The 15,919-nt window shown below is 34.9% G+C and overlaps 2 protein-coding genes across 2 annotated transcripts in view; both read right to left on the minus strand.

Annotated features, from left to right (window-relative positions):
- LOC136026095 (sphingomyelin phosphodiesterase 4-like) overlaps positions 1-4,696 on the minus strand; it is a 76,897-nt gene extending 72,201 nt beyond the window's left edge. Inside the window, exon 1 of the mRNA XM_065702372.1 lies at positions 4,256-4,696. Within this exon, the coding sequence (XP_065558444.1) occupies positions 4,256-4,661 (406 nt within the window). The 5' untranslated portion in view covers positions 4,662-4,696. The remainder of the gene's footprint in view (positions 1-4,255) is intronic.
- Positions 4,697-11,154: 6,458 nt separating this feature from the next.
- Positions 11,155-15,919, minus strand: part of LOC136026098 (sulfotransferase 1C4-like) — a 51,644-nt gene continuing 46,879 nt past the window's right edge. The window contains exons 5-6 of the mRNA XM_065702379.1: positions 15,432-15,581; positions 11,155-11,460 (exon numbers count right to left, since the gene is read on the minus strand). Coding sequence (XP_065558451.1) covers positions 11,219-11,460; positions 15,432-15,581 — 392 coding nt within the window. The 3' untranslated portion in view covers positions 11,155-11,218. The remainder of the gene's footprint in view (positions 11,461-15,431; positions 15,582-15,919) is intronic.

Below are 15,919 nucleotides of genomic sequence, written 5' to 3' on the forward strand. Positions count from 1 at the left end.
TCGAAACTGAGTACTATGAAAAACAGTTTCTATAATATACTTAGTTGTAAAGTTGTTTTACTGAGGAATATTTTTGTTTTGTGTTTTGCAGTGTTGCTGTTGAGCTGTCATTTCTTGTATTTGTACTTTGACAAGCCTATGGCTTTCTCTTGTGTTGAATAAAAAAAAAATGTTTATTTGGATTTCTTGGACAAGTCGCCATCTCTCATCAGAACTCCTGGATCAACGTTCCTTGACAGCAAATTGTGGATTACTGTTCAAGTTCCTTATTCCTATCTAGCGCTGAATTGGCCTATAAGAGTAAGTTGTTTTATTTATCGATATGTAGATCAATTACAGGGTTGCCATGACATAGGCATTACATTCATTTTCTTAATACGCTAGTACATTCTAATAACAAAGTTATTGGTACTAAAATACTGTGCTTCATTGTATTTTTCAAACAGTCAAGAAGTTTCCTATTTTTGAAGAAGCCTATTTTTTACTCCATGAAACATATATTTCTTACTTCAGTAGATTTCTCAGTCCATGAAACATAACTTAAAGTCAGCATGAACAAAATGGGTATGGTCACTGGTTTCTGGGTACCACTCAAATTACATAGTTATCAAGTTAAAAAACAAAATAAAACACTACACAGATGTTTCTTCTCTTAGAACAAGTTTTTTGTTCCTTTTGGTTCCTCTTTTCCTTCTGGATTGTAGTATCAACATTGTGCATCATATTTCTTTAATTTTCCAACAACATGTTTCCACAATCTGACACAAAACACCCAAACACATGGTGCATCAAAATAAATGTTTCTGAGAAAAATGGACTCTAGTAAAGTCCATATATCATTCACTGTACACAGCCTCAAGGCAGCAATGGCTTGTGTTTTATCTTCACAGTTTATAAACTAATAGTTGGTTCAAGATAACAGCCAAAACTTAATTAGGCTACACTAACAACCAAAGCATAGAAAAATAGAATTAGATGTTCAAGCTGGGGTAAGACCTAAACTTGGTCTATTTCATCGGCATCTAATCTCTTTAGATAATTTTCTTTTACTTTCTGAAAAGTTAGGAGTCTTTATATAGGTTTGTCTATAACATTATTTACCTTAGGCCACTGGCTTAGGCTATCTCATTTAGGCTTATTAGTTTGTTTGTAATTTGATTTTGATTGACTGTTTGATGAGCAAATCGGGTAATTAAGGCACTTAGATAGAATGTCATTTATTTAGTAGATGAAGACTATGTTTTAATTTGAGTGCAATATAAGATAAAGACAAATTAGCCTATAGTCTATTATAGATTATGATAGCCTAAGAAATGACCTTTTGTTCATCATTAGACTATCATAGTTTCCCACTTCTAGACTTGAATAGGAGATGTAGGCTATACTTCCGACTTTGTAGGCCTAAAGATATAATCAGTACTATCCATTGTTCAAATTTGTGATTTATAGTACTGTTTCAAGTGTCTGAATCACAAGTTTTAGAAGTCTCATAAAATCTTAATTTTTAAGATTTACATAAGCCTAAAGTAAAAATTCAGTTATCAATGCAACCATTTGCTAACTGACAAAACAGTTAACTATCCAAGCAATTCTGGATTCCATTTACTTGCATGCATTAGGAACTTTTAGCACATATGGATTTACATTTTTCTTCAAAAAGGATGAAAGAACTATCAGCACTCTACAAAATCAGAAGGATACTGCCCTCTGCAAGACTTAGTAGCCTATTTTGGAAATAAAGGTCAATTTCTAAGCTAAATTCCTACAATTCGTCATTCTTTAAAAAAAATGGCCGAATTAGACTTGTAGAAACCAAATTGAAGACTTATAAGAGGCCCTGTTAAAAACTTTGAGTTTTCATTTGTATTGATGCAGTTTCTCTTTTTTTTATCAACTGAAATGTAGAATCACCATTTCATATAATTGTACATACTGTGAAAACTTGTTCAAGTATGCCTTTTTTCCAGAGTTAAACCTTGAGCTTTAAATCAGGAGGATCATTTAAGTAAAAAACAAAATCTCATTTAAAGATTTTAATTGGGAATAGTTCTGACAAATGATAAAAAACAAAACTTGTTATGCTTTCAAACTCTGAAAAGTCTGACAACCAACATTTTTGATTGTATTAAAATTTCAAATATGTGACAAAAACTAAGATAATTAGAAAGCGCAAAGCAAAGGGGAGCTTTAATATGCTGTAAACCATCAATCATATCCTCAAAAATAAGAGAAACATACAAAAGGGGTTATTTACAAATCCTTACCACCCTTAAAATATAGTAGACTCTATAAGATAATTAGAATTTTTTCATTTCTTTCAGGCCAGGATTTACCAGTAGGCCCACTAGGCCTGGGCACAATAAATTATCACCGAGTTATTTTTCTCTTAACAAAACTGGACTGAAGTGAATTACTGTCAAAGTGCCAGGTGTACTCTACTGCAATGCAAATCATACCTAAGGTATTGCAAAGCATGCAAGTGGGCTGTTGAGTTTTTATTGAATGCTTGCAGTTGAAACCCTTCTTGGAACAGAATACTGATGAAGAAAAAAATATCCATGACACAGCATGACTAACTGATATTAGCAAGGTTTTGCATCATTTGATGCAGTTAATATCTACCCAAACATTAATATTGCCTTTAGAATTATTCCTAGTATGTTGGCCATAAAATGCACCCTTTGTTGGAGGAAGGACTACTTTGGATTTTCAGTCAGCCACAGCAGATTGACATCATTGTCCCTACTCACTATAGAAGGAAGGCTGACCCAACAGATACCATGCAATGGCATCATAAGATTCTTTTGCACAAAAAAAGCAAGGAGGAAGGCTTTGTCAACTGACTTTGAAGATAAACAGTACTACTTACAAAATAATCGATAATCTGTATATATATTCAGATGTTGCTATCAAACATAACTTTTTGATTTATTAAATCTGCTTAATATCCCCAACATACAAATATTTGACTCCCAAATTATTAGGCTATCAAAAGTGATGTTATTTTGTGATAAAATAAAAATCATCACCATACATAATTATTTTCTTAAGGTAAATTTACACTTCCTCCTATGGTACAAATATGCAGCAGCAAAAACACTTGAGCCTCAATGCACCTAAACTTTAAATCTGGTCCCATATACTTATCTGTAGATGGGGCATGATTTATTTCAATTTTTTGGGATACACAGTTTGATAGAACAGTGCATTGATAAACTGCTGGGAAAAGCACCTGTGGTCTGATTCTGGCTGCCATAAGGTTGGGCAGCAGGATTGTCAGCTATTTCTGTAAATATGCCCATGAACTGGAGTTCATTTGTCAAATTATAAAGAGTTTATTAAGTTCCATGTCATTTCTTTCCTTTTATTGCCAAAAGACCCATTGTTGTTTTTTGCTTTTTTTATAGAGTGAAACCTTAAGATTTAAATAAGAAGGACTTAAAACAGTTTCTGCTACTTCAACTGACATTTTCAAGTCCCACCTTGATAGGGAATGGCTCTGCCAGGAGTTCCTTTACAATTGGGAAGCTGCAGAGTCCTCCACAAGAGTCTAGTCTAACAGTCACAATCTACACCAAACAAATTCTTTTTTTCATGGAGCATCACAAGGATGGATAATCCTTATATCACTCCAAGTTGCAATTTAAGGTAATTAAAGAACAGAATCTCATTTAAGGAATAAATTTCTAATATGTGACAAAAACTAAGGGAATTATAAGGCATAAAAGCAAAGGAAAGCTTTAATATGCAGGAAACCAGTGGTCTTACTCTAAAAAATTAAAAAAAAAAATCATAAAAGGGGCTATTTACAAATACTTACAACCCTTGGAATATAATAAGCTCTACATGATTACTAGAATATTTTTCATTTCTTTTGATTCTTGGGGATTTGTTGTGGATTCATAAACTACTGAGCCAGTCAGGGCCCATGGTTTTATTCCTTTAGCCAAGAGGTTGAGCAACAGGATTGTTAGCTGTCTTTGTAAAAACACCCATGAAGTGAAATGTCAATTATATTCTAAATGCAATATCACTAGCTCTGCAAGACCTTTATCCCTTATCCTAGCCTATATTTGGGATTTAAATTACAAAGCCAAATTATAATCAGTTATGCTATGAACAACTTTTCCCAAGATTAAGGAGAAATAGTAGCCTAAAATGCTTTCAAATTTGTATTCAAAGAGAAATCCTAAGTCTAACTTACTGATTTTCATCTTCCAGTTTGAAAACTTCCTACTACATAAATGATACTTACTTAATAAGAGAGACAATGGTACACTTGCTCCTAATGGTACATGAAGCTTTGGTTTGTAAAATGCAGAACAATTACCATCTTCAAAACAATGTCTGGTGCTTTGTGGGAAGTGAGCAAGAGGAAATTCAAAAGTCACATTACTTTCAGAAGATAGTTTAAAAATACCACTAAAGAATGGTCCTTTTATACTTAGAAAATTATAGACAGCATTGAATTCATAAAACTGAGTTGCTTTAGTCATAAACTTCAGATTCCATCCTGTAGGAAAAAAGGCATCACCAAACACATGTTTCATGATATCAGATATTCGTGTCTGCAGTTCCCTTGTATTTTGAGCGTTCTGTATCATCGTTGCAAACGTTTGGCATTTTTGTGGAATAGACCAGTTGTATATGTTACTTTCCATTTTATCTTGGTCACGTTTTATAAACTTTGAATTTTGTATTTGAAAAAGCGGCCTCTAGGAATTACGTTATACCTGCACCGCGGAAGCCAAAAAAAAATGTTTCCTGCTGTATCCTGCCTACCATGATGCAGTAAAATGTACGGTAAATTTTGGTTTTTGTAATGCACCTATGTCGTCACTATTTCAAGAAAGCTCGTTTTTCAATTGATTAATTGCTTACCCCTTTTCATGGAAATGAACATTAAAGTCTTGGTTTTTTAAAGTGGTTGATTTTATCCTTATATTAGAGCAAAAAAGGTGAAAAGGGCAAGAGAGTCTGGCACACCTGGGTTCATCTGGGTTCACTGGCGGCATGGAAGTAGAATATGCTGAATCAGGTTAACTTCGAGTTGATGGCTCATGCGATATTACGCGGCCAATATTTGCGAAGTGCAAATTTAGGATACCAAAAACATTTCGCTTTCCTTTAACAATTTTCTTGTCTTTTGGTGATAATACCTCTTCCAGAAGGATTTTAATTTAATTTTTTCAAGGCATCAATTAATAATCAGCCATATCTTTTTTGGTGACCCTTCAACATTTTGAAATTCATGAAGATAGTACGACTGTTTTGCTTGTGGCAGTGGCTTTGTCAGAAAATGTCTGTACTGCCGAAATTGGCCTGATTTTCATGTGGAGGATTTGCCATGAATTTCCTGAAGAGATTTTGTTTTGTATGGATAGAAGACAGAAAAGTAACTGTAATCCATTGTTTCTTTGGCTGAAAATAACGCCAAGCTTGCCGGCTTGGTAAAGGACAGGTCTCATCAAGGACTTTTTTGAACTGGCCGTTGAAGTACTCAGTAGCTTTATCCATGTCGCCATACTTTCAGCAGACAGACCAGTCGACTTGGGACAGTAAACTTTTCAGTTTATCAATCGAAGTAGCGTATAGTATTCTTGTCCAAAAAGAAGAGGGTGTAGGGGAGGGTCTGGTTTGAAAGTTGCACAAGATCACGAAATGGTCAGAAGTACTTTCAACTATAAATTTGCAACCTAGTGTCTCCAAATTTGTAAAAATATTGTCAATTAACGACGCTGATGACTCCCTGATTCTCGTCGGGATCCGGCATGTTAGAAGCAAACCTTTGGATATATAACTCGTTACAAATTCAACGGCAACATTATTTGAAAGTATTGAATTCATATCCCTATATACATTACTAATATCAATATTAAAGTCACCCATCATAATTAACTTACATTTTCTTTGGGTCATCAGCTAGCTAAGCTCATCTAATTTTTCTATAAATTGTTCAACAGCCGAACTCGGCGGCCTATACAGGGTACAACAAGGACTTAAATCTAGCTCAATAGCAAAAAAATTTCAAATGACATTTCTTTATAAAGAAAATCATAATCATTCATTTCTCTTAAAGATATACTATTATTAAAAAAAAAGCCAACTCTCCTCTCTGTCTACCTATTCTATTTTTAAACAACGACTTACACCAATTTATAGAGCTAGCTCAGGAGATTGCTCATTTAAAAATGTTTCACATGCACCAAATACATCAATCTTATGGTCGAGAAGTAATGTTGAAATGTTTTCCAAACTACCCATAAATCCAGAACAATTTAGAAACGCCGTTCTCGAACGTATCTTTGTTGGTTTAGTCACAGTCATTTTGGACGAAAGGTATTGTCTTCGTGGGTAAATTATTAATAAAGTAATCATAAGTATTTTCTTCCTCTCTATCAATGCATGGAATAATCTGTGATAAATTCAAGGGTCTCCCCTCCAACTCACAACCTATCGCAAGTTCCATCATAGCCACCACCATTCAAATTAGAAATTCATTACTCACCGATATTCCCAACTTGGCGGCAGGCTGGGATGACGCAATGGAAAAATATTATACCTTTTTGAGGTTTCAAACGCTGACAGTGCAGCAGTATGTTTTTGTAGAACTTCTGCAACAAAACTTATACGGCAAGAAAACTGAATCAATTGTGATGATTTAGACTTAAGTAAGTAAGTAAGTAAGACGGTACTAGACCCTTAAGGTCCAGACCGGCGGTGCTGATCTCCGTTTCATGGCCCTTCAGCCAGGAAGTGCAAGGGGGGGCAACAACGAGATGAATACACTTCTTTTTCAAGTAGGGCACTTTACTTATCGTTATGCAAATCCTTAAGCAGCATAAACTATACACTGGATCAAAAACCTAATCAATCTGACAAACCATTATAAGGAGATATATGCAACCGATATTAGCATTTGTCGCGGGTTACCCATTGGCCAGTAATATCTTTTCTAGTTTGCAGATTAATTCTGGCACCGGATCGTTTCACTTACGTGAACTTGGATATTTGCTGAGCATTAAGATTACATGCCTTGGGCAAAAGCTCATTACGCAGGGCATTCAGTGAAGGAGGTAGATCAGCACACATTCTCATACTGCTTCCTTTAAGTTTGCCTACATTGTCCAGTAGCATTTGCAAGTCCGAATCATTCACACAAAAAATAAGAACAGACGATACTCAAGCTTGTTTATTGTTTCTAACTGTAATGGTGCTAGCACTTTTTATGTGGTATACTGTTTTAAGGGGAATATCTTTTTCAGTCTCTAATTTCTCTTCGAATAACTTCTCAATGTTTTCACTGAGAGATTGGCCTAATTTCTTATTTGGCAGGCCATAAATAATTAAGTTCAGCTGATGACACTTAACTTCTAGTTCAAGCAACCTTATTTCGAGCTTCACACGCTCAGCTTGATGGCTTTCGATAGAAGGTTGCAGTTCTAATATTTCAGCATTTTTATCTGATAAGCTTTGCCTAAGTGACTGTGTGTCAGACACAACCATGTCGAGCTTGGAAGACACACTAGCCTGGTGGGCTTCGATCAAAGATCGATCATTAGAAATTTAAGTCAGGCGTTCCTTCAAGTCCTTAATTGCTCTTTCAAACGGTGATTGGGTCACCGTTATTGTTGAATATTTTTGCTGTAGCAGCTGTTCAGGAAAAAATCTAGCCTAGAAAAACATGAGCCGAAGACTTACAAACAAGGGGGCATTATTAAACTATCCTAAACTATCTTAATGTTCGAAGACTGCTGTTTTTTAACTCCAGCAAACCCTACACATTTTTTGAAATTCAACTCTTTTAGGTTCTGATATCTAGGCTCTGATAACTAAACTCTATATATTTTAATAATCTGAGTTTTTCAAATTATTCTTTTTCTGAACTTTTTGATAAGCTTATTTTTCGATCAATTTCTTCTCTTTTTTCGACGAGACTCACACTTTTTTCATATTTTGTTCACTCACTTTTCATTTTTCCAATTCTTATCTACTAAATTGAGTTTTAATTTTGGTTCACTTATTTTTATATTTTTATTTGTTCACCTAAACTTTATTTTTGTCAAAGTTTGTCCACTTAGTTTTTTTCCATTTTCGTTCACTTAACTTTTGTTTTTTACATCTTTGTTGACTTAATTTTGTTTTTTTTTAAATATTTTAGTGACTCAAATTTCGTTTCATTGATTTTTATTCACTTAATTTTCCTTATTTCAGATTTTCTTTATCGAAACTATTCACTTAATTTTTGCTACATTAGTTCACGTTTCTTTTTCTTTTTTTCACTTTATTTTCATGTTTTTAATTTATGCTCAGTAATTTTTCTTTTTTGATTGTTTTAACTTAATTTACATTTTTTCAGTTTTTTTTTTCACTTCTACTCCTACTTGTACTAACAGCTCACCCCAGCACCGAGCTGCCTGAGGCCAACACAGCTACGCACGCTCTTCCTCCATCCCAATTTATTAAAAGTCCCCCTCTTTACACCCTCCCAGAAGATTCCAATTTTCTTTTAATCTTTCTTTATGAAATCCTATGACATCCCAGACGTGGATGACCTGCTTTCCATTTAACCCTTGACGGTTGGCTCAGAAGGAAAAACTTCGGAATCTGTCATCCTTCATCCGTAGAATGTGCCCAAGCCATCTAAACCTTTCTCTCACTCCAACCCTCTCAACATTCCTTCCATCTTAACCCTCTCAATTCAATACGGGCAAACTCAACCCTCTTGGTTTAATACGGGAACCTCAGCAATAGGAGAATCAGTGAAAATCAGCAAATGCTAACGAAAATACCATATAAACTAACCAAATAACGAGCTCACCAAATTATAAAATACCGGACTAACCAAATTATCACACCGAAAAAATATTTAAAGCTGGTCAAAACTGTTAAACCAAAATTCATTTATAAAAAAAGCTGAGTATGGTGAATTTCAAACCTATTGAGTCAATACAGTAGCCTCAAAAGCAGGACACTCAGCAAAATTTAGTAAGTACATAGGACAATACTACTTACTCAGGAAGTTATCACACCACACATGTCGTAATCCAGTCAAAACAATTAAGTTTTAAGTAAGTCGACTTTTTTTGAAGAAACACATTTTTCTTCAATCTTTATTATGAGTCTTCCACATATTTTCGTTTTTGCTATTTAGTTTTCATGTTTCTTCAACCTTTTGAGTGAAACCTGGGCTTGTTCGATTTTGATCCAGCAAAATCAAATATTTCTAATTTAATCAAAGAAACTCAAGATTTTTCATTTGTTTTGCCAAAAGAAATCTACAGATTTTCCATTTTACGGAGAAAATCTATATTTTTCAATTTTTATTGTTAAAGTTTCGTATTTTGTCAAGTGAATTCACACTTCTTTCATATTTTTTGTTCAGTTAGTTTTAACGAGGTTAAGTTACTCATATGAGGTTTACGTTAGACCTGTTGAGTTAGATTTATGTTAGGTTTAAGTTAGAATGGTTAAACTAGCTTCACATTAGGTTCATTCACAGTACTGTGTCAACTGGGCTAAATTAACCTAATTTATATATAAATCAATGCAACTTAAATTAATCTAACCAAAGTTAGCAGATCTAAGTAAACCTAATATAAATGTAACTTGACCAGGTCATTCTAAATAAACCTAAATTAACAGTCGAATTTAAACCTAATATAAGCCTAACTTACACTGTCTTTGTCTAAAATCTTGGTATTCATTGCAGTACTTTGTATGATTATTAGGTAGTGATTTGTGAATAACCATAGAACTCAGAGAAACGATACTGTCAATTTTACAGCCCTTATTCAAGGTAGGGAGCTAAAAACATCCATGTTCTAGTTTTAGACTGTGATAAATGGGACAACCTTGAATTAACGTTTTTTAATATTGTGACCCTCTGTCGAAGAAAAATGTTTTGTGGAACAAAATCAGAAAATACCACTTTTCAGTGGTTTGTCGCTAAGGGGCACTAAAAAACGTTTTTGTTTTGCGTTTTAGACCATTGAAAACCGATAGTCTGCCTTGGATTTTGTGTTTTCTTTTACTTTTATTCTTTTATTCAACAAAATTGTTGTTTTATGGCAGAAAGTGGCTGAATTGAAAACGCACTTTACTACAGCTAGGGTCGCCCTAGCTGTAAACAAATTGACAGAAAAATAGATGCTCGATCTAATGAAAAAGCACGAAAGGATGCTAAAAGCTCAATTTATTATATTGATCTACTCATGATTCCATGGAGGATGTGTTATTATATGAATTTTTTTTATTTGGGTTGAATGAAGCTGGTTTTATGACACGCTTTCTGATTAATTAAAATTCGGTTCATATTATAAAATGCGTCCGACTTACTTTACTAAAGCGCGTAATTGTAGGTGTGCGAAATTGTAGCTTTAAGACATTAATCAGTAAGAGGACGGGAATTTTGTGGGAGCTCTTAAATTGTTCTAAATAGTGCTTTCTACAATAGGGCCCGAACAGTGCCGAACGATAATATATGTCTAAGTTTGGTCTCCACATTTACAAATGTTTGTAGCTGGTGGCCCCCACACATTTTCAATAATGATTATTATTATTTAATGACTATGGGACCCCAAGGTCAAGAGGTACAAGTGCCTCTCCTAATTATTTGATATCAAATCCAAACCATACAATTTCGAATGTTCGAAAAGAATATAAATTATATAGAAAAAGATGCCTTAATGACATTTGCCCTCCTTTATGAATAAACTTATATGGTCTTGTCAATCACGCCAGTACACTTTCAGTGGGTGTACCAAATTGGATCAAAGCCCTTGCATAGTTTACCTTTAAAAAAGAAAGAAAAGAAAACTGTTTTTCCGGTGACAAGTGTTTTCTTCCGACATTCAGATAGTTAGAAGCAGAGAAATTGGTATTTTTTATTCGGAAGAGCCAAAGGGGTTTCGACTTGGTGTGGGAAGGGGGAATGAAGCCACATATTCACATTATACTATCTTTGAAATTATGGGGGACGTAGCATGCTTAATCCATCAAATAAAATTGCACCACTTTTGCCACTGATTATTTTTTTTTTTATGACGCCGTGTATAAATTTCAAAAGAAAATAATGTCTAGCGTGAAACTGAAAAAAAAGAAAAAAAAAACTCCCAAAGAACTAGCCAATTTAGCTACAATTTCTTATAAACGTGAGCTTTAGAATAATTTATTCTCTTCTTATCATTGGCATTGAAAAACATCACAAAGTTCTTTCTTATAAAGTATACTGAAATTTCAATCCAGTATCAGCGCTTTTCACTTCAATCCATCGATTCATTATTTCGTTTTGTTCTTCACTAAAATGTTCCATCCAATCGCCTACTTTTCCTTTGCGAAAAAAAGTTGCTTCTGTTGACACCCTTAGTCCAAGTTTATCCCAGTGAGAGTGATTCACCAATGGATTTGTGCTCATAGCGTCAAAGGTCACACGAGATGCAATATCGGCAATTTGGTCAACTAAAAAAAAGAAAAGATTGTTTTTCTTTCTCAAATAACGGTAATTCGAGCGAATAAGCCCAGATCAAGACCCGCATAAGACCCAAGGCCTTAAAGACCATTACCACATTCCTTTTACTTAATTCAAAACATAAAAAGCAGGCTATCTCGTTTACCTTGAAAATGTCAAATCAAAACCTGGTAAGAACACTTAGAAAATATTATCTGAAAAAAAAAGGTTACTGAATATTCTTTGAGACAGTTCATTACCTTTTGGTGGAAGTCTAACGTCATAAACTCTACGGAACCAGCTCTCCCTTAATCGATAAATAGGGGCAACAAAATTCAACACCATCTTAGCACCAAAGTTCTACTTTTTACCGCTTTATCAAGCGCTGTAGGTTTCAGATGATGTAGGGTGATTAGACTTGTTGGAAAAAATTCGCTTTAAAATGATTGTTCATGTAGAATCCTGAGTTATATAGTTGAAGGGATCCAAATCCTGAAGCTGATCAATTATATGCTAGAGCGATGATAGGCCGGTATATGTGTAAAAGATCAGCCAAATGGCAAAGCCTAGATAGACGAAATATGATGTTGGCATGTCTATTCTGGGATGAGTTGAAATAGTGTAAGAGTTCTGATTATCCCTAGAATAAGAGACACGGCCGTCTTCAAGCTTCGAGTCCCTATAAATATATAGGTTTTGACTCTACATGTACAGTAGGTCTAAAGTGAGCTTTGTTCAAAAGTCTTAATTCTCGAAGAACGTCCTAGTCAAAAGTTACTCACTTGAAAAAGTTATAGAAAACAGAGATTTGGTGCCATGGCTATACTAAATGTTGTAGTAGTTTAGATCTATGAGCTACAGTTGTGGACAGCGTGTGCACCTTCGTTTCATGCTGAAAACTTGGTTCTGATTTCACGATGGGTCTGGATCTGACCCCTTAAGACATTTGTATAATGGGCGAAACCAACAACAACAGTAAAATCAGTGCATTAAGGACAGCTTTTTATGGGATATCAGTATTCACAATAATTTTTTGCTTTGATTCCCTACATATCGATCCGACGTCACTTGGACCGTTCTAGATCGTTATTCCTTTTTTAACATTGGACTTTCTCATTTTATCTCTTTATACATATAAAATCAAGCATGTCTGTGCATCGTTTCGTTTGTACAGGAAACTAAGCTAGAGAAATCAAGCTCGAAATATGGAAATTTGTGCAGAATGATTGTTAATTAAGGGAGATATAAATAGGCTATAAAATCCGAAAAACCTTCTTTAAAGGTAATAGAAATCTGGTGTTACGGTAAAAGGCGTGTGTTTAACTGAACACTGTGCAACTAAACCCATGGAACCAAACCATCGTACAGCTGAACCTTGGTCCAACTGAACCCCCTAGTAATTCAACTCTCGTTCAACTGAACCCCCGTGCACCTCAAATCAGCTCCATTTAACTAAACTCTCGTTTAGCTGAAACCTCGTTTAAATCACACCTCCTGTTTAACCCAGCCCTATATAACTTGATTTCCATTTAAATCAAGCCCTGTTTGACATGACTCAACTCAAAGCTTAAGAATAAGTTTGAACTAGTGCTGATTTTAAGCTTGGCTGTCACTTCACCTACAGTTTCTATCTTATATTACCCACTTGGGTAACCCCAGAACTTTCATAATAGACAGAAACTTTCATGAATATGGGACGAAAATTTTAGTTCCATGGACTATTTTTTTTAGTTTAATTGCAAACTATGAGCTTTTCAATTAATACTAGGGCAAGGAATTGCTATGGGGCAAGTGAAAACCCTGATTTTACAGCCGGTTCCCTGAGCTGTTTCAGTTTAACTTATGGAGTTATGTAATTCCACAAATTCCGAATTCCATCGAACAGTTCGTGGTAACAAACTGTAAGTAAGGAGTGACCCATCTCAATAGTAACCAAAACTCTAAAAAACAAAATTTTAATACCAAAAGATATTTCAAAAGAATTCACTCATTCTGGCGATTCTGAATATATGTTTTAATAAGTTTAGTATTACCCATCAAAGACTACCAGCCTGAGAATTTGCCCGATTTTCGAAAAGGTGAAACACCCTCTAAGAGTCACAGAGTCTTTATGAAAATCAGACCATCAGATTCAGTGTATGAAAGAATCTTGTTGTAGAGGTTTCATGCTCCTATCTGCAACAATGTGAAATTTTGCATTTTTTGCCCGAAGAAGGATCACGGATGCGTTTTATTTATTTTTTCCCAGTGTGATCATATGGACACATGGCCCAATAATATCGGGATAAGGCTCATTCGAACTAAAATTAAAAGTTCTAGTGCCCTTTTTAAGTGCCCTTTTTTCATAAAATAATCTGATCAAAATTTTGAGATAACGATTTTGTTCAGCCTAGTTGAAAGGCCGAATAACTATGCCTTTGCAGATAAAGAGACCCCTCCAAAGCCCCAGGAGAAAGGTCTTGAAAGTATAAAATTTGCCAATTGTTTACGTATAGTATTTATTACTGGGAAGTATCTATACATTTGGGGGTGGGGAGCTGGGAAAGAATTTTCCGTTGGGGAGATTTTCCTCGGGGAAAATTGTCCATAAGGAGGGAGAAGTTTCCAGGGAGTGAATTTTTCGGGGGAAGTTTGCCAGAATTCCGACACGAAATTCTTCTTATATTCTCTTTTGACTCTCTTTGCCAACTCAATTTTACGCGTGGAGTGTTAAGGGTTATTGTCTGTGGTAAATTTCCACCAGCATTGAATTGCCTAGAGGTTAGGTTCGGTATCGGTGGGAAAGGATTTTTACGGGGAGGTGGGTCAGATTTCCTGGTATTATTTCAAAAACTAATAGAAAATAAATAAAAAATAAGAACTTTTTCAGCAGAAAGCAAGGAGCAGAATTTTCCATGGGGAGGGAAGTTTCCAGGGAGTGAATTTTGCAGAGGATATTTGCCAGAATTCCTTTACTTAGTTCTTCTTATGTCCTGCTTTATCTTTACCGACTTATTTTTACACGTTTAGGTGTTAAGGGTAATTGTCCGTGGTAAATTTCCACCAGGATTTAATTGTCTAGTGGATATATCCGTTTTAGGAATTTTGCTGGGGAGGTTGGTCCGGACTTCCTGGCATTATCTTAAAAAGTGACCAGAAACTAAATAAAAAAACAAGTTTTTTCAACTGAAAGTAAGGAGCAACATCAAAATTTAGCGAACAAAAATTATTATCTATCCGAGGGAGTCTCCCTCTTCAACACCTCGCTCTATAGGCTAAAGTTTGATTTTTTTTTTTCAATTCTTTAAGAATAACTCGTGAAACACAAGGTTCATTTGGTTCGAACAATAAGTTTTTTTTTTGAAGAACTCAAAAACTTTAGCGTAAAGAGGGATGTTTTGAGGAAGAAGCAACTACCCTCATATATGTAATAATTTCTATTTGTTTTAATTTGCAATGCTCTTCTTACTTTCAACTGAAAAACTTGTTTTTTATTTAATTCCACATAAGATTGACCAGGAAATGACACCCACCCTTATGGAGTGGGGGAATTAAAACACAATTTCGAAAACCTTTGATGGCTACTCATGTTCGCTCAGGGGTTAAGTTACATGGGGGTTCAGTTACGCCTAGGGCCGGATACATGAGCGTTCAGCTGCGTGGGCTCCGTTGCACGAGGTTCAGTTGCAATGGAACTGCTTGATTCAGCGGAAATGCCATGTATTTTTTGTGAATTGTTGCACACATTTTTCCGAAGGGAATTTCTTAGTATTTATGGACTGACTGTTTCACGTTACAACTCCTTTTATTCAGAACTGAGAGAAAGCAAAATTCGTAAGTTTTTCTTCGACATTTTCGTGATTCAAACATCACAAATAAGTTGTTTCTGTCCAAACCATGCTCTTAATAGTTAATTAAATTTTGATGTTGAGAAAAATCACTGAACTCAAATAGAGATCAAAGAATTTTTTTTTCACCAAAAAATCAAAGCACAGTCACTTACCAGTTAGCTCTCTTCCAAGAAATTCTCCAACTTTTGAAATACTTCGCTCTAAATTGTCTTGAAGTTCCTCATATGTAATGAATAAAAGATTTGGATGGTCACGTTGTCTCCAAAATGAAAGAATATTCTCCCAGAATGGACCAAAAGGGACTGAAAGAAAAATGTCCAGTCATTTTTCAATTTTTTTGGCAAGACCATGTGGAATTAATAGAAAAAGGTTTTCTCAGATGAGAGAAACTATTTCGTATATAAGGGGGTTTGTCCCCCGCTCATTACTGACTATCTCAATTCTTTAGGAACAACTGTTCTAAAACAAGGGCCGTTCATTTTGAATAAGACGGACTATAAGATTTTAGTGACAATTTTGAAGATGAATTCTTCGAACAAACGTTATGTAAAGGAATCTTATTCATGGACGACAGTAGGGGGACTAAGCCCCTCCCAGAAAACTAGAAGACATTAGACATTGCATATAAACAGAAAATGAG

The sequence above is a fragment of the Artemia franciscana genome, chromosome 4 (assembly GCF_032884065.1).
Source record: "Artemia franciscana chromosome 4, ASM3288406v1, whole genome shotgun sequence".
Classification (NCBI taxonomy): Eukaryota; Metazoa; Arthropoda; class Branchiopoda; order Anostraca; family Artemiidae; genus Artemia; species Artemia franciscana.